Source organism: Pyrus communis, chromosome 15 (assembly GCF_041283825.1).
Source record: "Pyrus communis isolate YQ-2024b chromosome 15, ASM4128382v1, whole genome shotgun sequence".
NCBI lineage: Eukaryota > Viridiplantae > Streptophyta > Magnoliopsida > Rosales > Rosaceae > Pyrus > Pyrus communis.
In genome coordinates, this window is record NC_142579.1 from 2635800 (window position 1) to 2658050 (window position 22251).

General features: G+C 38.1%; 2 protein-coding genes and 2 pseudogenes across 5 annotated transcripts; 2 read left to right on the plus strand and 2 right to left on the minus strand.

Annotated features, from left to right (window-relative positions):
- Positions 1-21: 21 nt before the first annotated feature.
- LOC137727919 (2-isopropylmalate synthase) lies at positions 22-4411 on the plus strand. 2 transcript variants are annotated; one of them, XM_068466788.2, is made up of 5 exons: positions 22-405; positions 716-1276; positions 1789-3042; positions 3193-3263; positions 3823-4411. In XM_068466788.2, exons 1-5 carry the CDS (start codon positions 283-285, stop codon positions 4163-4165), a joined length of 2352 nt encoding a protein of 783 aa, XP_068322889.2. In that variant the 5' UTR covers positions 22-282; the 3' UTR covers positions 4166-4411. The 2 variants fall into 2 exon arrangements, with proteins under 2 accessions (XP_068322889.2, XP_088542279.1); XM_088686153.1 differs by having other exon boundaries at positions 138-405; positions 701-1276.
- LOC137710774 (phloretin 4'-O-glucosyltransferase pseudogene) lies at positions 4330-6081 on the minus strand (annotated as a pseudogene). The gene has a single exon (XR_015956897.1). The product of XR_015956897.1 is annotated as a phloretin 4'-O-glucosyltransferase pseudogene (transcript).
- A 1671-nt stretch (positions 6082-7752) lies between these two features.
- LOC137710783 (phloretin 4'-O-glucosyltransferase pseudogene) lies at positions 7753-9487 on the minus strand (annotated as a pseudogene). Its single transcript, XR_015956898.1, has one exon. The product of XR_015956898.1 is annotated as a phloretin 4'-O-glucosyltransferase pseudogene (transcript).
- A 1960-nt stretch (positions 9488-11447) lies between these two features.
- On the plus strand, positions 11448-19582 carry LOC137710948 (ran-binding protein M homolog). Its single transcript, XM_068450122.2, has 10 exons — positions 11448-12017; positions 12875-13021; positions 13111-13206; positions 13355-13400; positions 14595-14671; positions 15696-15858; positions 17167-17235; positions 17979-18038; positions 18494-18580; positions 18911-19582. The coding sequence occupies exons 1-10, from the start codon at positions 11641-11643 to the stop codon at positions 19178-19180; spliced, it is 1392 nt and encodes a 463-aa protein (XP_068306223.2). The 5' UTR covers positions 11448-11640; the 3' UTR covers positions 19181-19582.
- Positions 19583-22251: the final 2669 nt, after the last annotated feature.

Sequence of the window (22251 nt, forward strand, 5' to 3'; positions counted from 1 at the left end):
GGATTAGAAGTTTTATATTTTAACTCAAAAGTTGAAGATTTTCTTACAAATATTTTTAATTGTTTGATTGAATAAAATAAAAGTAAGAAAGAGATTGAATAAAATAAAAGTAAATCAAATGGCTGAAATTAATAGGGTGCGGAAAAAAATATAAGAGCTTTTGAACTATCGAATTCTTAGGTTTTCATATTTAGTCTTCCGAAAGTGGTGTCAGTTTGGCGCCCATTTGTAAGCGAAAGCCGATCATTTCTGAGATTCCGTGCGTTTCTGCAGAACGTAGAGATGGGTTGGAAGAGCAAGAGGCACAGAAAGCGCCGCAGCCCTGCAATGGAAGAAGCCCTAACTCCCAATCACACTCCCCCTCTCAACTTCCAAACCCTAATCTCTGCAATTCAATCCCCTGAGGTACTCCATCTCCATCTTACATTGCATTGTCGTTTCATATTCTCTTTTAGGTCGTATGGCTCACTTGTCACTTCTGCATTTATGGATTTGTTTGGATAGAGACTGTCCAGGGTCATAATTTTGTAGAATCAGGGGCGAATTGTAAGAGGATTGAGAAGGAAATTGGGAAATTCATTTCCGCCGAAACGAGTGTAGCCTCAGTGTTGCTTTGTTGTAGAACATTGATGGATGTTTGTGTCATTTGTGGACATAGGAACTTATATTTACGTAGATAAACGCGTTGATTGATTCTTAGTGTGTTCAATTTCAGGGTCTGAAGATGCCCCTTTTGAAAAGATTGTGCTTCCTACTTGCTCCGCTGTCGTGTAATGAAACAATGCACTTTTCTAACTTTGAAGGTGCTCTCAATGATGGCGGGGTTGAAGTGAAACTTGGAGATACACAAAGTCTCATTTATGTTTTGTACAAAGAGCTAGATAGGAGGTTTAAACTGTTCTTTTCCGCTTTATGTGATGTATCTGCAACAAGGGGACCAAGGCACGTTGATTCCCACACAGATATGTCGGCCGCTCCTGATGAACTACCACTGCTTCTGAGATGTTGCATCTTAGTCTTGACCTTGGCTGACCCTACTATCCTAGTGGAGAAAACCCAATTTCTTCTCTCTGTACTACGGAAATTGATTTCTTTGGTTACAAGTGGAGGAGATGAGAAAAACAACTCTGTCACCTTTCAGAAGTTTGTTTCTTCCAAGTGCACGTTCACTGATGCTGTTGGTTCTTCTACTACTGTTTCCGAAGATTTTGTTTCTTCCTTATGTTTGATAGAGGTTTCTGATCCATGGTGTCCAGCACTATCTGCAGTGCTTGAGGTAAACGTTCAATAACTTTTAACCTTTAGAGCTATTGGAATGTCAGCTATGCTTTCAACCCATACAGTTATATGCTATGGTGGTGTTTGCATTTCTTCTCTTACTGGTCTTAAAAGTATACATTGTAACACATTATAACTTGTTTGTTGTATATGAATTTCTCTGTGTCGTCTTCCTTCTATTTTGTTTTACTTAATGTGATATTGATTGCTATTAGATAGTAAGTACAGTATAAATTTACCAAATTACCAATGTTATATATTTACAAGATTAGGATATGAATAAACATATTGAATACTTTGAGGACAGTCTTGCAATCGTCGGCTGTATGTATGTGTGTGTATATATATATATATATATATATTTTTTTTTTTTGCAGTTCAAGAAGAATTCCATTTCAAATATCCTTTGTGTTATTCTTCCATGTGAAGTTCTCATGCCATTCTAAAATAATTACTTTTGTAAGAGTTATTGCATCTATACACAACTGATGGTAGCATTATTGTATTTAGATATTTGCAGATGAACTTGTAATGTGTAGATTGCTGAGAGAGTACTTTATTCTTGTTGATTCTTCTTCTTGCACAACTGAAATGCTATTTCGGTGCCATGCTGTCAAAGGTGATATTGGAAGTGTTCTGGAGGTGATTTCTGCCCATTTCATCTTGTCAGTTTATGGAAAGCGAGCATATGGGAACTTCCTCAAAAGATTATTCTGTGATTTTGGGAAGCATTGTAGAGTTCCCGAACTGAGCCTGAAAGCTGCAGTGTTATTGCTTCTCAACCCCATCATGCTGTCAGCACCCAAAATGTTGCAGACACATTTGTTTTTATTGGTTTCTGAATCTATTGATGTAGACATGTCTTTGAATGCTAGACCAGATCTTAGACTTATGGACTGCTACCTAACAGCATTTGAAAGGTCTGTCCTTTTATATACCAGCCACATGTCTAGTTCACTTATGGATTTCCATCGTTTGGGTGTTAAATGTTCTTCTTCTTCTTCTACTGGTTCACGTATGCTGGGGAGAAGTTGTCAACCTTCATTTGAGTCGTATATTCAACAAGTTACGAGAGATAAAATGTGTGATCTAGTTACCCATTCTGATTCGTTATGGGACTCGTATTTGTGCGATATGTTCTGTGGAAGAAAAGCCAACCTGATGGATTCTTCTGTTGCATACATAAATGAGAGCCAACATGTTTTTGATGAATCATGTAAAGATGATATAGCGTCCGTCTTGCGTAGCATAATACATGGAAGTTTTTCTTGTGGTGTTAGTGATAGTGTGCTGTATAGAAAAGGGGATACGAGTCCACAAGATATATATCTTCTTGCTTCCATATTGAAGTTAATGAGTACTTCGTTGTTGAAAGCTGTTTGGTGTCTAAGGCATGGCGGGCATTTGGGCTCTCCAAAAACCTTAAAAGACGCTTCTTCAAAGGAATATGATTTCATAGTGGGTGTCATTGGCTGTTTTCACCAGTTCAATATGTCTCTGCCTAATCAAAAGTTCTTATTAGACATGATGAACACCCACCCGTCGATACATAAGGCTTCCAAGTGGATGCTTCTGCACTTTTCAGGCTTACTGTCCTTGGGTTTTGGTAGTGGGATTGATTTCTTAGTTAAGGGCTGCATATCGACAATCATGTCACTATTAAATCTATATGTATACGAAGATGGTGATATAGTTGCACTCAGCTCACTTCTAGTTTCTGGCTCACAAACTTCATCTGGATTGCCTTCAGACAAGATTACAGGGGTGAGCTTTGTTTTTCTTTTATGACCTTTTCGAGTTTAATTGATGTGTTTTTGTTTCATGCTTGATACTTGTAAAACAAAAAATGATAAATGTTTTAATTCTTTGAACTTATTATGTACATTTAAAAATGACGTATGTTACACTTTGCAGGGCTTGGTGAAAAAGAAATCTATCAGAAGAGTTGCATCGAAATTTCAGAAAATTCAAACACTTCACTTAAGGTACAAAAAAATATTGTGCACCATATAGCATAGTTTTGTATTAAGTCTTTTTAATACCAGCGACAAAATATTTCTACCATACAAATATTTTCTCGCCAAATCAAACAGAAATTCGGGTGGGTGGCATCTAGTTGACTGTAAATATGCTGGACTCTTCTCAATTTAAACCAGAAAAATATAACGAGATCATAATGTAGCTGTCATTAGATTTCAGTTGTGGCTAGCGGAGCAGCTTTTCATAGTATTTTTTTAGTTTTTAGCTATGATATTCTCTGGCCATTGATTTCTGACATTTGGTGAACCATGATATTGGTAGTCCTTGGAGGCAAGGAATTTCATGCTATAGATCTCCAGTAATCCAGTAAAAGAAAAATGCTGCATCTGATCATAAAACATTCTGCTTTCGATAAAGAAAAGGAGGATTTGATAGTTTTAGCTTTATACATTGACAGACTTCTTGCAATCACTTGAATAAATTCAATTCAATTCAATCGAGTACTTTTGTCTGATGTTGGTTATCTCTTCTCTTCAATTAAATCAATCTTCCCTCATTTTACAGCAAAGTTTCTCTCACAAATTCCCATCGGAGATCACAGAGCAATGTAGCAGAAACGTCGGAAGATGCATGTATCATGAGGTGCACAACGGAATCTAGTGATGGCATTGAAGAGAAAACAGAGGAAACCTGCAACGGGAAGGTTTTTCTCAATCTCTTACTAGGAAGATCCCAGGAATCTGAGATAGAGGAGTTAGCGGACTTCATTGCTTGCGAACCTGGGAGGGATTATTCCAGTTGGTTGAAGGATCTACAAAAGTTTCGAGGGATGATATATAAAAAAAAGAGAGCAGCAAGGTGGGAGAAGAGGAAATATGCTTGGAAATGTATGTTACGAAAGAAATAATCAAATGTGGTAAGAGCTGCTTCTGCGTACTTGGTTTAAAAAAGTTGCTAGCTAGCACTAGGTGGATTAGCGAATTAAGTATTCTCAATATGTATATAGAGTTTTTGTGATATGATGATTCCCGCTAGTGTAGGTTTTGTGCAGTGTATAAAGGGTAGATGACATTTGTAAACTCAACTTCTTTTGGAGATGGCGTAAATGTAGAATACTATATACATGTAATATATCTGACCCATTTCATCCTAAGAAGTTTATAAGGAAATTAGAGATTACACGCTCGGATGAAGATATTTGGCAAAAACAAAATAAAAAAGTAGAGCAGAAAGAAAGTCGAATAGGTGCAAGCGTGTGTGCACGCTGCCTCAACTGCCTGGCGTGCCCGCCCATAGGATAGGAGGAGTTTTATTTCATCCCAACCCTGCAATGAAGTGCCTGAGATTGTAGTTATTTGCATTGAGAGCCTCATTAGCCAACCCCTTCCATTTTTGACAATTCCGTTTGATCTCTTCACCTCTCATCACAATCTCCAGGCACCTCTTGATCTCTCCACCTTCAGTCACTCCCTCGTGATTTGATTTGGCTCTCACTCCAGTCCCCCACACCTCCTCCACCAGTTTCGCGTTTGTGTTCTGGTCTGAAAATTGCGGGCAACACACCGTTGGAACCCCAGCTACCAAGCTCTCCAACGTCGAATTCCACCCACAATGCGTCACAAAACACCCCACTGACCTGTGCCCCAACACCTCCACCTGTGAACACCACGGTACCACTAAACCCTGCTCCGTACTTTTTAATCTCTCCTCTATCATCATCGTCATGCTCCGATCATCTCCATTCTTGGAAGCGCGAATAACCCATAAAAACTGGAGTCCGCTGTCGACCAGTCCATTCATCATCTCTTCAATTTGATCCCTCTTCAACACCACCATGCTCCCAAACGACACATAAACAACAGAGCAATCTGGTTTGCCATCCAGCCATTGTAGGTAATCATCGTCCCGAGACTTGTCAAACAAGTCACAGCGAAAACCGGCATCACTGGAACTCGAAACCAGTGGGCCAACCGCAACCGGAACCACATTCGCATTCTTCATGTGTGATCGGATCGCTTCCATTGCCGCCTCTTCCAAGGCATCGAAAGTGTTGAGCAGCACGAAATTGGGGTAGGGTTTGACATTGACCTGTTCGAGGACCTGGAAGTGTTCCTGTAAGGTAGGGACGAACGTAGCATGTTGGCTGCTTGGGAGGAGGTAGGAAGGCAGTTCTTGGGGGGCAAAAGGTGGCAACCCATCAATCGTTATGGAGCTTGGTACTGAATGGCACTTGTGAAAATAAGTGAAGTAATGGTGGCTAAGTGCAAAGGAAGTGGTGGACTGTATACAGTAGAAAGCGGAGGGTATGCCGAGATCAGCTGCCACTTGAGCGGCCCAAGGGAGAAGGACGGCGTAGATGAGGAAAGTAACAGGCTCGCCGTCGCCGCCGCCGTTGGAGGAGGCAGACAATTTTTGAATCAGGGCGGTTAAGGTGCGTGATCCCACGCGCTTAAACTCGGACATGATGAGGTCCGGGTCGTGGGTCGGTTTGACGCCGTCATCGAACCCGTCGGAGAAAGTAGCGAATGACAAGCCTTGGAGGGAAGGCAAGGATTTGACTTGGGTGAGGCCGCGGACGGTGCTGGCGTAAGTGACACGTGTGCCTCCACCGGTTTGTATAAGAAGCTTGGCGAGCTGGAGAGTGGGGTTGACGTGGCCCTGGGAAGGGCATGATACGAGGAGGAAGTGATGCTTAGTATTGTTCATGGCGTACGGTTTGATCTCTTGTTTGGTTGGTTGACTTAATCTGGGATTCATGGAATGGAATGGATTTGGTAATCTTGTTCTAAGTAATGGAGGTAATGATAATGCTCAAGTCTTAAGGTTAGCCGCCATTTTGGACTTTAAGCTCAAATTACATGAATTACATATTAGAGAGACGATCAAAGACTCACTTTCAATAAACCGATATTTTTTATAACTTGGTAATTAATTTTGTTTTCGAGTAGTGATAATGCTCCAAGTCTAAGGTTAGCCACCATTTTGTACTTTTAACTCAAATTAGGTGAATGATACCTTGTCAAATTATCAGAGAAACGGATCAAAGTCTATTTCCAATAATATTAATATTGTTCTCAACTTGTTGTTACCACATGAGTATGCTTTCATATGTGGGGTTTCATCATAAAAATGACTCGATATCAGTTGGAGTGTTGTTGGATATTAACTCTTATTTTCTCCTTCATTCCACTGATGTGGTATATTTTAACATCTGCTGATGTGGTATATTTTAACATGTCCCTCATGTGAGATCCAATTAGTGAATCACACGTGGGAGATGCATAAGAGAGCAATGGGCAAAAAACCCACTTTCAACAACACCAATATTATTTCCAACTCGTTACCACTGCACATACCGACAAATGTAGTGTTTTCAATTCTCACACAAGGCCCAAGGCATCTGTATAATTGAAATGAAGTCATGATATTTAAATTTTTCTTTTTTCCTCTTGCGGATGTGAAATACCAGCGACAAAATATTTCTACCATACAAATATTTTCTCGCCAAATCAAACAGAAATTCGGGTGGGTGGCATCTAGTTGACTGTAAATATGCTCGACTCTTCTCAATTTAAACCAGAAAAATCTAACGAGATCATAATGTAGCTGTCATTAGATTTCAGTAGCGGCTAGCTGAGCAGGTTTTTATATATATTTTTTTTTAGTTTTTAGCTATGATATTCTCTGGCCATTGATTTCTGACATTTAGTGAACCATGATATTGGTAGTCCTTGGAGGCAAGGAATTTCATGCTATATATCTCCAGTAATCCAGTAAAAGAAAAATGCTGCATCTGATCATAAAACATTCTGCTTTCGATAAAGAAAAGGACGATTCGATAGTTTTAGCTTTATACATTGACAGACTTCTTGCAATCACTTGAATAAATTCAATCCAATTCAATCGAGTACTTTGTCTGATGTTGGTTACCTCTTCTCTTCAATTAAATCAATCTTCCCTCATTTTAAAGCAAAGTTTCTCTCACAAACTCCCATCGGAGATCACAGAGCGAGGTAGCAGAAACTTCGGAAAAGGCATGTATCATGAGGTGCACAACGGAATCTAGTGATGGCATTGAAGAGAAAACCTGCAACCGGAAGGTTTTTCTCAATCTCTTACTTGGAAGATCCCAGGAATCTGAGATAGAGGAGTTAGCGGACTTCATTGCGTGCGAACCTGGGAGGGATTATTCCAGTTGGTTGAAAGATCTACAAAAGCATCGAGGGATGATATATAAAAAAAAGAGAGCAGCAAGGTGGGAGAAGAGGAAATATGCTTGGAAATGTATGTTAAGAAAGAAATCAGCAAATGTGGTAAGAGCTGCTTCTGCGTACTTGGTTTGAAAAAGTTGCTAGCTGGCGCTAGGTGGATTAGCGAATTTAGTATTCTCAATATGTATATAGAGTTTTTGTGATATGACGATTCCCGCTAGTGTAAGTTTTGTGCAGTGTATAAAGGGTAGATGACATTTGTAAACTCGACTTCTTTTGGAGATGGCGTAAATGTAGAATACTTCATACATGTAATATATCTGACCCATTTCATCCTAAGAAGTTTATAAGGAAATTAGAGATTACACGCTCGGATGAAGATATTTAGCAAAAACAAAAGAAAAAAGCGGAGTAGAAAGAAAGTTGAATAGGTGCAAGCGTGTGTGCACGCTGCCCCAACTGCCTGGCGCGCCCGCCCATAGGATAGGAGGAGTTTTATTTCATCCCAACCCTGCAATGAAGCGCCTGAGATTGTAGTTATCTGCATTGAGAGCCTCATTAGCCAAACCCTTCCATTTTTGACAATTCCGTTTGATCTCTTCACCTCTCATCACAATCTCCAGGCACCTCTTGATCTCTCCACCTTCAGTCACTCCCTCGTGATTCGATTTGGCTCTCACTCCAGTCCCCCACACCTCCTCCACCAGTTTCGCATTTGTGTTCTGGTCTGAAAATTGCGGGCAACCCACCATTGGAACCCCAGCTACCAAGCTCTCCAACGTCGAATTCCACCCACAATGTGTCACAAAACACCCCACTGACTTGTGCCCCAACACCTCCACCTGCGAACACCACGGCACCACTAAACCCTGCTCCGTACTCTTTAATCTCTCCTCTATCATCATCGACATGCTCCGATCATCTCCATCCTCGGAAGCGCGAATAACCCATAAAAACTGGAGTCCGCTGTCGACCAGTCCATTCATCATCTCTTCAATTTGATCCCTCTTCAACACCACCATGCTCCCAAACGACACATAAACAACAGAGCAATCTGGTTTGCCATCCAGCCATTGTAGGTAATCGTCGTCCCGAGACTTGTCAAACAAGTCACAGCGAAAACCGGCATCACTGGAACTCGAAACCAATGGGCCAACCGCAACCGGAACCACATTCGCATTCTTCATTTGTGATCGGATCGCTTCCATTGCCGTCTCTTCCAAGGCATCGAAAGTGTTGAGCAGCACAAAATTGGGGTAGGGTTTGACATTGACCTGTTCGAGGGCCTGGATGTGTTCCTGAAAGGTAGGGACGATCGTAGCATGTGGGCTGCTTGGGAGGAGGTAGGAAGGCAGTTCTTGGGGGGCAAAAGGTGGCAACCCATCAATCGTTATGGAGCTTGGTACTGAATGGCACTTGTGAAAATAAGTCAAGTAATGGTGGCAAAGTGCAAAGGAAGTGGTGGACTGTATACAGAAGAAAGCGGAGGGTATGCCGAGATCAGCTGCCACTTGAGCGGCCCAAGGGAGGAGGACGGCGTAGATGAGGAAAGTAACGGGCTCGCCGTCGCCGCCGTCGGAGGAGGCAGACAATTTTTGAATCAGGTCGGTTAGGGTGCGTGATCCCACGCGCTTAAACTCGGACATGAAGAGGTCCAGGTCGTGGGTCGGTTTGGCGCCATCATCGAAACCGTCGGAGAAAGTAGCGAATGATAAGCCTTGGAGGGACGGGAAGGATTTTATTTGGGTGAGGCCGCGGACGGTGGTGGCGTAAGTGACACGTGTCCCTCCACCGGTTTGTATAAGAAGCTTGGCGAGCTGGAGAGTGGGGTTGACGTGGCCTTGGGAAGGGCATGATATGAGTAGGAAGTGATGCTTAGTATTATTCATGGCTGACGATTAATCTCGTGGTTGGTTGGGTTGGCTTCACCTGGGATTAATGGAATGGAATGGATTGGTAATCATGTTCTAAGTAATGGAGGTAGTGATAATGCTCAATTCTAACGTTAGCCACCATTTTGGACTTTTAGCTCAGATTAGGTGAATCACATCTTATCAAATTATCAAAGAGACGGGTTAAAGTCTACTTCCAACAATATTAATGTTGTTCTTAATTTGTTAATTATCACATGCATATACCGTCATATGTGAGGTTTTATCATAAAAATACCTCGGTATCAGTTGGAGTGTAGTTGGATATTAAACTCTTATTTTCTCCCTCATTCTGCCGATGTGATATGTTTTAACACGTCCCTTCACGTGAGATCCAATTAGTGAATCACACGTGGAAGATCCATAGGAGAGCAATGGGCTAAAGCCTATTTCTAACAACACTGATATTATTCTCAACTTGTTAATTACCACATGTACAGACCAACAAATGTAATGTTTTATCACACAAGTGCCAAATAATCTAGTATAATTAGAATGAAGTTATGATATTTAAACTTTTCTTTTCCCCTCTCTTGCCGATATGGAATATTTTAACACATACATCTAATACTAACTCGAGGTCATTTCGAGTTTGAATAACTCGTCCATAGTTCAGCTCAGCTCGTACGCATTCGAGTCAAGACAAGTTGGCTCTTTTAACAAACAAGCCAAAATTGAAGTTCTGCATGTTTGACGCGTAAAACTTTTAAATAACTTTGTATTTTATTACTAGAGAATTTGAGATATTTGTTTCCATTGTTATGTGTTAGAAATCAAATGCACGATAATGACATCTCAACTTCGTTTGTACACTCTTGAACGCAATTGAATGTAAATTATTCTACAAAAATTAGTAAAACATTTGTAAGAGAGACAAAGTTATTTTCGTCAAAGACGAATTCGAATCATGTTATTGCTGGTTAATTGTAAGGTTATGTCCATCAATTCTTATTTAATATAAATAATATCATTTATTAAAAAAAAGAAAAAAAAAAGAACTCATCGAATAAAAAGAAGATCTAAGCTCGAAATAAAATGAGTTACAATCGGATTCAATACATAATGGCATGTTTATTTATTTAAAAACAAAATTGTTATTATTTTAGTTATTGATTTTTTTATTTATTTACGTGAACACATGAATATTATTTGACAAATAATTAAATAAGTTATACTAAATTAATCTAAATGATGAAGAGAAGAGAGGTTAGATTTCGAAACACAGTGACTTGTAGAGTATTCACCATTCAAATGCAACATTTGTTAATTTTTATTTATTGATCTTCTTCAATTATTTAATCTGACGATTAAAATTAATAGATGTGTGAGAAAAATAAAAATGGATGTATGAACTGCCACCATTTTTCTATACTTAGTTTACTTTTTAAATGGGCGAGAAGAACATTTTGCTCCTACGTAGGAAAAAAAATTTGTGTGGGACTCGGCTTGTTATTAGATTTGCAAATCATGTGATGTGTCACTAATATGAAATAAATATGTTGGTCAACACTTTAGTAAATATCTAATAATTAACAACCACATCATATGATTTATCAAATATTTTAAATTGAGAGAAATTTTAAGGAGACTCTCACAAAAGTGAGACTCTCTGAAAACTCTCTATCATTTCATGTTTTCAACATAATATTTTATAATATTAACATGAAAATTGATATTAAACCGTAACCCTCAATGAAGAGTCTATTTACCAGAGAGTATACTTACCATTTCTCTAAACCCAAGATGTAAGTTGTGGGACCTAGTTTTCTTAAATAATAAGGAATTCAGTGATTGTAACTGTTTATCGTATATCGTGAGATCAGAAATTATTTTAAAATTTAAAATTAAATATAAATAGTATTTAATGAAAACTGATCGCACATATACGATGAACGGTCACAATTACGAGTGCAAACAATAAAACTTAGAAAAAAAGAGTTTTAATAAAAAGTTAGTGTTCATTTTAACGAAAAACCATATTTTATTACTAAAAAATTAATTCTGATACTATTCATTTTATTCTTTATTTTGTTCTTATCAAAATTTTCCCTTTCATTCGTTTTGTAGGAAAAAAAAAAAAAAAAAAAAAAATCTCGATTCTTTCCCTCTGCGTGCCGTAACAAATCATTCCCATTTCTCTTGCTCTCCTCCCTCCTAAGTCCCCAAATCGACGAAAAGGGTTTAGGTTTCTTCGTTTTCCACCAAATGATTGCTGAATTCCAGGTTTTCAGATTCAAACAATGAACACCACCAACTCCAACAATGGTACCAACAACCACGCCGGCGACCGAGACCTCGGTTTGTGGTTCCTCGAACAATCGCGGCTCCGCTCTGCTCGGGGGCGGACTGACATGGACGAGGACGATGATGCCCCCACGGAGCTCAACACCATCAACAGCTCCGGCGGCTTCCTCGTCGTGTCCCCAGATAAGCTCTCCGCCAAGTACACCAGCGTCAATCTTCACGGCCACGACGTCGGCGTCGTTCAGGCTAACAAGCCGGCGCCGGTCAAGCGGCTCGTCTACTACTTCGAGATTTATGTCAAGGATGCCGGGACCAAGGGTCAGATTGCCATTGGATTTACTTCTGAGAGCTTCAAGATGCGGAGGCAGCCCGGGTGAGCCTGGTTGTTTTATTGCGTCTGTTTGGTTTCTCCGAAAATGAATGAAAATCAACTGTCACAGGTGTTAGTTTTTTTTTGGGGGGGGGGGGTGTGGGGTAGTTTAAGGAATTTGGAAGTGTATAAAATTGTACAAACGGATGTATTGGGATTTTGTTGTGGATTCAAGTTGGTGCATTTCTTGGTGTTTGTGAAACTGGGTAGGATCCGAAAGAATCGAAATAGGAAATTAAAGTGATATTTTGTTTTAATCTGCAACCGGGAATTTGCAAGGTAAAGATTTTCTTATGAAGTTATGGGATACAAGCTTATTTTGGTTTTGTTGGTTCTATTTAGTTAGGTTAGTTAGTTGAAGGTCAATGTGAATAGGGCTTACTGCCAGATAAGTGATCGTTGACGAGTTTTCGCTTGCACAGTTGTTTATGACCTTTGATTGTGTGAAGTGTGAATTGTCTGTTCTTAGTTGGATTAATAATTGTATACCTGTGAACAGCTGCCAAATGGTGAAAAAAAGATACAAAGCCTCACCAAGTCACCGTAGAAGTTGAGAACCAAAGAACTTTTGTGAATTGGGAGATTATTTCTCCTCTGTGGGCAATACATGATAAACAGGCAGTGGTGAAAAGGTTTTAGTGGGTTGGTGTAAATTTTCAATCTTCCCTGTCTTAATTTTATTTTTTCGGGGAGGACCCAAGGGTAGAAATGAAGGATAAACCAAAGGAGGAAGCATTTTGTTTTCTGCATGTTGTGTTGTGTTTTACACTGTTTGTGAGATTTGAAAACTACTATTTGAATTGGCAAATTCTGTTATTCTAGTCATGATATTTGTGTTAATTATTTCCTCCATGAAGCAGATGGGAGGCAAATAGTTGTGGCTATCATGGCGATGATGGGCTACTTTATCGGGGACATGGAAGGGGAGATGCGTTTGGCCCAACCTACACCTCTGGTGATATAGTTGGAGGTGGCATCAATTATGATTCACAGGAATTCTTTTTCACGTAAGATTTGTCTACCTCGTTTGGTTTTTTCTTCTCTTGAGACTAGAGTGATGTTTTATGTGATTTTGTTTCATTCATGTTGGTGCCAGTAAAAATGGTGCTGTGGTGGGAACATTGCCCAAGGATATGAAGGATATGAAGGGCCCCTTATTTCCTACCATTGCTGTACACAGTCAAAATGAGGAGTACGTAGTATCTTTTTCTAATATTTTAGCTCCTCTAGATGTTCATCTTTTGTAATTAGTCAATTGCTTGTGCATGTACATATCAGCTTCAGATGGTACAGATTCTTATTCTCATCTTATCAGATGTATGCTTAATTTTAATCTGCAGGGTACATGTTAACTTTGGGCAGCAACCATTTGCGTTTGATCTTAAGGCAAGATATACTTTTCATTGCTTATCTATTCAAAGAACTATGATTCTTTTAATATGTCTTGTGTCGGTGTTCACAATCTCAGTTATCCATTGGCAGTTGTAATTTTGTATAATATTTCAATCGTAAATTTTGATTGAGATGAGTGATAATCATTTTTGTTGTTTTTTTATATAAGGTCCAGTTTGTCTTAGTAAAGAGGCAAAAACCTTGTTACCCTTCTATGTTCTTTAGCTGTCCTTCATAGGCTAGCCCAGGGAATAGCTTCCCAGTGGAATGCTTTTTAACTTTTATGAATAAAGGTTGGGTTTTGCTTTCTCATAGGTTACCAAACCCCACAAGATGTGGGTTTGTAAACCTAGAAGTTTTGGCAGTGTTGCTTTCCTTCTCTGAGGAATGAATTTTCATAACTTCTTTCAGTTTTATGGAAAGAGTAAATAAGCCACTGGTGTCCCTTCTTGCAATAAACTAAAGCTAGTAACCTTTGATTCTTACTCATGGAAAAATCAATCAACTGGAATAAGAGAAACCGCTTTGTTGATTCGGTTTGCCTTTGCCAACATGTCCAAAGACACAGATGGAAATAATTGCAACCAATAACCACAGAGTCCTATGATATTTATTCCACAACATGAACTTAGGATTCAGAAGATTCAGTTATGCGAAACAGGACCTTAAGGTTGTGGCAACAGACGTTGGACTGTTGAGTTCATTTTCTTCTCTTTCCCCTCATTTTGAGATTTTTAAGAAATTTGTTGTGGACAAGTATGTGAGAAGAAAGGGTATAAAAATCCATCTTGCATTATTTTCTTAACGGTTTAAATATCTGGGACCATTTGATTCATTGATTGCATTTAGTGGATAAGGGACTCATATGAGTTGATTCTTTGTAATTCTTAAGTGGAAAACTAATTTTTGAATGAAAGTATAGGCCAAGGAAAAGGGCTTTCTTAAGTGGAAAAATAACAGAGACCCTCAATACTTGTGTTGGATTAAGGGTTCCTGAATGAGTAACATTTATACGCTGCTCTGATTTGTTGCTTCTCTCATTCATCTCTGTTATATATTATGCCTTTCATTTTCATAAAGGATTATACAGGTTATAATTGTGAAGATTCAATTACTTTGAAATAGTAAAACTTGTTCAATATTATATATCATGTTATCTAATCGAAGTTTATTTTAACATCTGATTAGGAATTTGAAGCGCAAGAGAGGATGAAGCAACAAATGTCAATTGAAAAATTTTCATTGCCAACTAATGTTAGTCATGGGTAAGCACACATTAGTTTTCAATATCTCGAATGAAGGCATCTAATTTATTTTGTCTTAGTCATATATGATATACCTTAGGGGGGAATGCTCTGATGTCAGTGGTTAAATAGACACTCTGTAATTGATTTTCAAAATTGAATTTTGTGTTTTCTTGTGTACTTTTAATATATGATTTGTTGTTTAGTTTTAGATTTTATTAAATTTTACTTGTGTAGCTGAGGGATTAGACACAGTTCAGTGATAGTTATAGCTAGATTAACACAACCCAAATATTTTTGATATATTTTCTTTTAGGTCATCTTTCTGCTCCTTGTCCTGAGTCCCTGATACTGAAATTTCAATCAGATTTTAAATAAACTTGGAATTTAGATAATCAGGGTGTTAGAGGTGGTTGCGTTTTGAGGGCTGGTAAGATAAAAAGTAGCATTGATAACCTTGACAATTTGTACAAGTCATACCTGCCTCCCCAGTTAATGGTGAAATTCCGAGGAGCCCCATATAAATGCTCTTTAATGGAACTTTAGCTTTAGCTGGTCGTGGACAAGAAAGCACCGGGTTGGTGGCTGGGAATGCCCAACAACTCGATTTATCTGGTAAACTACTTGGGGCTTATGTAGGTCGTGCTAGATTGAGGAGCAATAGGTTACCTTGAGATCTTGAACTTCCCTGGACGGGGTACAGCTGGTGGAAAACACAGTTCAAGCTTTGTAGCTTGAAATTTGAGTGAATAAGTTACTTTTATGCTTAAGTAATTTGCATTTCCTGCATTCTACATAGGCTGCATATTGGTGTCATAGGCATGTCTATTCTGCTAATCAATATGAATTCAAAATTTTTAAGTTGAACTTGATGGATGCTAGGTTGTTGAGCTGGTGAGTTCCTTGTGTTTCTAGCAACGTAATCAATATGAAGGTTTACCTGGGAATTGATGTTGTCGTGATTTTACTGTTTATTTTATTTTTAAAATTTTATTTCCTTAAAGATTTGAGTCAATTGTTAATTTATTTATACTTTATTGACCAGAATTGTTCGCTCCTACTTACTACATTATGGATATGAAGATACGCTGAATTCATTTGACATGGCTAGTAAAAGTACTGTTCCTCCAGTACATATAGCTCAAGAAAATGGTTTTGATGAGCAGGACATTGTGTTTGCACTAAATGAGAGAAAGACTCTTAGACAGGTATTGATTTATTTCAATTACAATCACTTTAAAGTAGATGATTGACTACTATAGTTTTCTGCTTTCTTTTCTTGTTTGGAACAAAGTCCTTTATGAGCTTCTCTCATATTTGCATAGAAGTTTTGGAATCCCAGTTGTTTGGATGAACTTAAAGGTTACAAGGAACCAGAATAAATGGTCTAGTGGAAAGGACAAGGGTTAGGGTCTAGGGGCTTTATTGGCCTCTCAAAATGTCATTATTCATGAAATCTATCCCCCTCAACATTTTGTTGTTCTAATGGTGTGAGAGGCTAGGGGCAGAAAAGTGTTAGGTGGCCAGTTTTCATTGGCTACCAGTTTCTTCCTATGTTGACCCTTAAAGAGCCTCGGGCAAGAGCCGACGCTAAACTGGCCCCTTGAAGAGCCCTGGGCTATTTTACCCGAGGCTAGATATGTCCCATTAGAAACTGAACTTTGTCATTTGGGGCTAAATAAAACTTTTTCCTAGGCTAGTTTGCATGCATTAGATATGCTACCATATTTTGGAGATGGGTAGTGTTTCATACAACTGTTCAACCACGGGACTTGATGAGATGAGCAAAGAATTGATGCTTACCTGACTTAGTGTTATAAGCTATGTGCAGTTTTCTGGATGCTGATTGTAGCACTGTCTCTGAGTTGCAAAAGATTTATTTCTCATTTGTTAATATATTTACAGTGACACAAAAATGATGATATGGATGAGATATGCCACAGGTCTTTTTTTGGTTGCTTTTTGTAATTTCTTGTTTAAGTATTTGAAGATGTTGCATTATTACATGGTTAACAACTTATCTGTGTAGAATAGTTTCATCTGAAATGTTAATGTGTTCGTCAGGTTTGCTTGAAATCGGCCTAGGAATGCATCTGCTTTTTTTCTTTCCCCCATTCATTTTGAAGATATATTTGCCTGTTGTGTTTTTTTAGCCAATCTTCTTATTCTATGTGTAAAGTTGCCAATCATTCACACGTTGCTTCTTTCCTTTTCTTTTACTGTTACCTTGAGTCTCTTGATTGGATGGCATTATTTATAGGAAAATTAATTTAATCAAATAATTTCGAAAGGCTTTAATGTGATGGTAAAGAAATGTTTGTAGTGATGTAATACGAAACTATCTGCTTGGGAGTTCAGGGAGCATTGCAGAATCAGTTCAATATCTGGGTTTTTTTTTTTTTTTAACCTTTTTTTTTTTTTTTTTGGTCTTTTGTTGTACGTACTCAGTATCTGAGCTATTTTTCTTTTTAGTATAAGAGTTGCACCTGGCTGACCACTTTTATCTGCTTATGAAGCTCATTAGGAATGGGGAGATTGACTCTGCTCTTGGTAAACTCCGTGAATGGTATCCCCAAATTGTTCAGGTAGACTGTCTAATATTTCAAAATGAATTTTCGGTGGCCATCTTATTTTTTCTGCGATTCTTTGCTCTCAATGTTGAACAGATCTTGGCATGTGCAGTAAATTCTGTAAAACGTGTGTTTGAGAGGGTTAAAGTGTTTCCTAATTGTTTCATTTAATTGCAGATCCCCTACGTTACCTACTTAACATGTGAATTCCTATGTGTTTGAGTGTGTCTTGTACTCTTTTTTTCCACAACTTGGTGTCCTGTTATTTTTTGCAGAAAATGTTTTGAGAAATACACGAGGTTCATGGCCTCATAGTTTCAAATTTCTATATTTTAAATTAACAAAGTACTTATGCTAATAATGAATATAGTGTTTGATCATCTGGTCTTAACTAAACCAACTTTTGTTTTGTAGCAGAAAAATCAATTGACAGTTGTGATATTTGATTACTCGAACATAAGTACGAATTCCAGTATATTTGGGATGTTTATATGTTGACATGTTATGATTCTCCTGTTTGTATATTTATGCAATGAGTTTCTTACTGCATCACAGATAAATTTACTTTTTACTTTTTTTTTGTAGGTGTATAGCAATGCATTTTATATGGTCTTGAATTTTGGCTTTATCTTATGTGCTATTTGATGAAGTTAGTGTTCTTAACCAACTTAGGATCAATGCTTAAATTTTGTTTTAGTTAAATTTTGGTCATAATGCTTATTTTGCTAAGGTCATGACTTAAGTTTTGCCTTCTGCAGGATGATAAATCGGCTACATGCTTTCTGCTCCACTGTCAAAAGTTTATTGAACTGGTTCGGGTATGTTTTCCCCTATTTGCATGAGATTAGCTTTAGTATCACTTCAGATATATAAAAACGTGAATATTACGGATAAAATCATGACAATACTTGCGTTATTCTTTTTAAATGAATTGGAAGGATACAAGAAAGTCTTGCATACCTGTTACATTTCAGTGTTGAAGCATTGAAGGAAGCCATTAAATCACAATTAGAAACATGGATTGAACTGTGTAACTTCATTTCAGATGGCTATATATTATACTACTTTCAAGGGTTACCAAACTGGCTCATTAGATTTAGTGTTCACAAATAACAGCTGCAGCCTGCATTATTCGCTTGACTTCTTTTAGGTCTTGGCTTATAAACAGGTTTTTGTTTATTTTATAGAGCATCTGATTGTCAGCTTTGGTGACCTTACCCGAATATGACAAAGTTCTTTGGTCTGCCTTGAGATAATTAAAATTGTTATGTAGGTCGGAGCGCTGGAGGAGGCTGTCAAATACGGGAGGATGGAATTGGCAAAGTTCTTTGGCTTGCCCATGTTTGAGGACCTAGTTCAGGTAATAACAGAAAATTCCTTCAAACTATGGGATATTTATTTTGTTTGATGTATCTCTAGAACATATGGGAGATTCATTATTAGTAAAAACCTATGCGAGTTCATGAGTATTTGTTAATTTTATAAATTTGCAGTGAGGAACGAAACACAGTGCCTAATGGCAAAACTCATACTAATAGTGTTTTTTAGTCTGCATGTAGTATTGGGTTTGAGTTGCTACATGTTTCTCTGGTGCTTCTTTAGTTAGCAGCACAATAGAACTTCACCCATTCTATTTTTTATCATTGAAATTTAATGTTTCTATTATTCATTACAACACCTCCATCTGTAGCACTGTGTTTCTCTGCTGGCATACGAACGGCCACGGGAATCATCAGTTGGATATCTGCTTGAAGAGTCTCAGCGTGAAGTTGTAGCAGACACAGTTAATGCAATGATCTTGTCAACAAATCCCAATCTGAAAGATTCTTCGCACAGTTGCTTGCATTCATATCTTGAGAGGTTACTCAGGCAGCTTACTGCTTGCTGTTTGGAGAGAAGGTTGTTGAGTGGGGATCAAGGCGAAGTGTTCCATCTGCAGAGAGTACTCAAACAGTTGTAAGAAAGCTAGGTGCTAGCCGAATATTCTCTACCTCTCGTCTCCGTCTGTTCATACGCACATAGGCCATTTTTTGAACCGCATCTCCAACTGAGCAGACTGGCTTAGCATCCAGCACTAAATAGAGGCGCCCATAGCCTTGAGACAGGATGATACTAAATTTCTTGTATAGCATGGGATGTTCTCTCTCTGTAAGCTTGTAACCCACCATCTAGCCGTCGAATCCGAAATTCAGTTGAACCGGCTTCTGGGAATGTTTACATACTAGATTTCAATACATTCAGTTTACGCTATAGGAGTCCTACAAATTTCGAAATCAATTTGGTGGGTTGCTACATATGTGAATTTACCTCGGTAGTGAATTACTTGTCGAGGAAAATTGTAGTGGTTATAGTTGATATTCCATTTTTTGTGTTTCTAAAATTCATGAACACAAGAGGCCTGTTCTCGTAGACCTAAATAGCGGTCACTTACTGTTTGATCTTAATCCAATGCTAGAGGAGAATAATACAAAAAAAAAGTTAAATGATCAACTATCATTGCATTAAGATTGAACAGTGAGTGACTGTGATTTAGTAAGAAAAATCAGAATGATTTCAGTTCATACTCTTTGTAGGTAAACGTGCCCTAAACGTGGACAAGTCACCCCTCTCGCTTTCAATGGCGAACACAACTCAATCAAGAAGCTGTTGCATTTAACTGCGAAAATTGGGTACTTCAATTGAAATATTTCCAAAACATGTAATTGAAATATTTCACATTTGAAAATTGGGTTAAATAGAACTCCGCCATGATAAAAAAAGCAAGTTGGGGACCGTATTTATATGTGTCCACTGTGTAGTTGTCTCACGTGAGGGAGAATTTTGTAGTCCGGAAACCAGACCACGTGTTTTATACAAACCAAGATGCAAACAACAACATAACCCACTCAGGGAATTGTCATGCGAACTACGGCCCACAATTTAGTCTCCCCCCTTATAAGGGGGCATCTTAAAAAATTAAAGGGAAATACCTCAAAATAGGATAATTCTTAATCTTGGGACATAAATAGGACAAACCGGCCAAGCACAAGCCATGCACACCATACACAAAACTGAAATTACTAAACTGCCCACATATAAATGTGTTATTCCTTTCTCTCCCTTATTTTCTGATTTCTCTCTCTCTACTCTCTCTCCCTTCCTCAGATCTCTGAGCTTCGATTTGAAGAGATGGAAGTCCAAAGAGGGGTGAGAAGAGTGAGCTGGGTTTTGTACCATATTTTCTGTTTTGGCTGGAAAGTTCCATTCTTTTGGCGACTCAAGCTTCGGCAGGCATAGTAAGGTAGGGTGTTTAGTTCCAAATTCCTTCATCAATGATTTATGGAATAAATGGGTTGTTTGTACGATGAATTAATACTTAAAAGTTAAATTAGGGTTTGTGTTTCATGTTGGGGCATATGGGTTGTGGAATAAATTTCAAGTTTTGACGTGCTACAAGATTGGGATGAAACAATTTATGGTTCAAGTGTCCAATTGTAGAAATTTGTGATTTTTTTTCCGTAATATACATGTGGTGTGCATATGGTGTGCATGGCTACATCTTAATATGAGAAGCGGGAATGTTCACTAGTTATGATGCACGAATGTTGTGTCTCAGAATTTGGCAAGTATGACCACAACCTAGTTGGCCTTTGCGAAAAACAAAATTAAGAAAAAACTTAGAGGACGTTAAGAGTCATGCGTGTCTGTGAAATAATGATAACGAGTATCCTGTTTTCCACATGCACAGTTAAGCGGTGGTTGATATACGTAACAAGACTTTTCAAACTGTCACTGTAACCTTATATACATAATTATGTTTTAATTGTATCCACTATACCAATATCATGTGCATGTACTGTACATATTATGTGCATGTGTTGTGCATGTAGTGTATTATGTGTAGATGGTGCGTATTTACATCTTTGATATTCTTCGCATTAACGTAGTTTACTACCTTTTCCTTTGATTTAGAGGTAGGCCCTACAAATATGAAAAAAGTGAACGAGTTCGTGAAACAATTTCCTTTGATTCAGTTGGGTTCTTTCGTGTCCATTCAAACGGCAATTTTTTCAAATCCTTGAAATATTTGAACCCAATCAAATTTGATACCAAATTCAAATTAATGAATCTTTGATTCTTCATATAAAGTTTAGGGTCATTTATCTGATTGCGTCATTTTTCTGATTTCAAAGAGAGAGCTGTGAGCTATGGGTTTTGGGTTGAGCTCCTATAGCATAACATATGCATGTCATGTGCATGTCGTATACATACAGTGTATGAGCGTGCTGAATATGAAGAGAGCAAACAAGTACGCGAAACCATTTCGTCCATATCCTTCTCTTTTCCTTCTTTCCACTCTGATTTCTCTTTTTTCCCTAAAATTTATCTCTTCTCCAAAAGGCATATGACCTTTAATACGTCTTTTTCTTCATTTAATTGTAGTAAAAGCCAAGCCCTATTTTAGTGCTTATAAATTTGGATCAAGAGAGGGAGCAAAGGAAGGGAGAAGACAGAAGAAACGAAAACCCACATATAAATCTGAGAAATGATAAAAAAATAAAAAATAAAAATAAAGGATTTGGGTCTCCTCCAAGAAACACAAAATCAATCAACTTCAACTCCAAAAATCCATCAACCAAAAAGCAAAATTAAGCAAACCCAGTTCACAAAACCTACGAATGAAAAGGTAAAAATCGAAGAAGATGAGTAGGTTAGAGAGAGCACTTGTTTATATTCAAAATGTAGAGAGAGAGAGAGAGAGAGAGAGAGAGAGAGAGAGAGAGAGAGCTCTTGGATGAAGAAGATGGGTGGGTTAGGGTTTTTTGAACTAGAATTGGGGGAGATAGATTTTCTCTCTCTTCTCTGTTTATCTCTCTACAAAATGAGAAATGAGAGCTGGAATTTCTAGATAACCCATTTATATGGGAGGACAATTTGGTCATTTCAAGGTGTAGGAAAAATCATATTTCTCTCCGATTGTTGTGCATAGCGTGTGCATATTTGAAATGTCCTATTTTTGTCCAAGATTAAGAAACTGTCCTATTTGTGGGT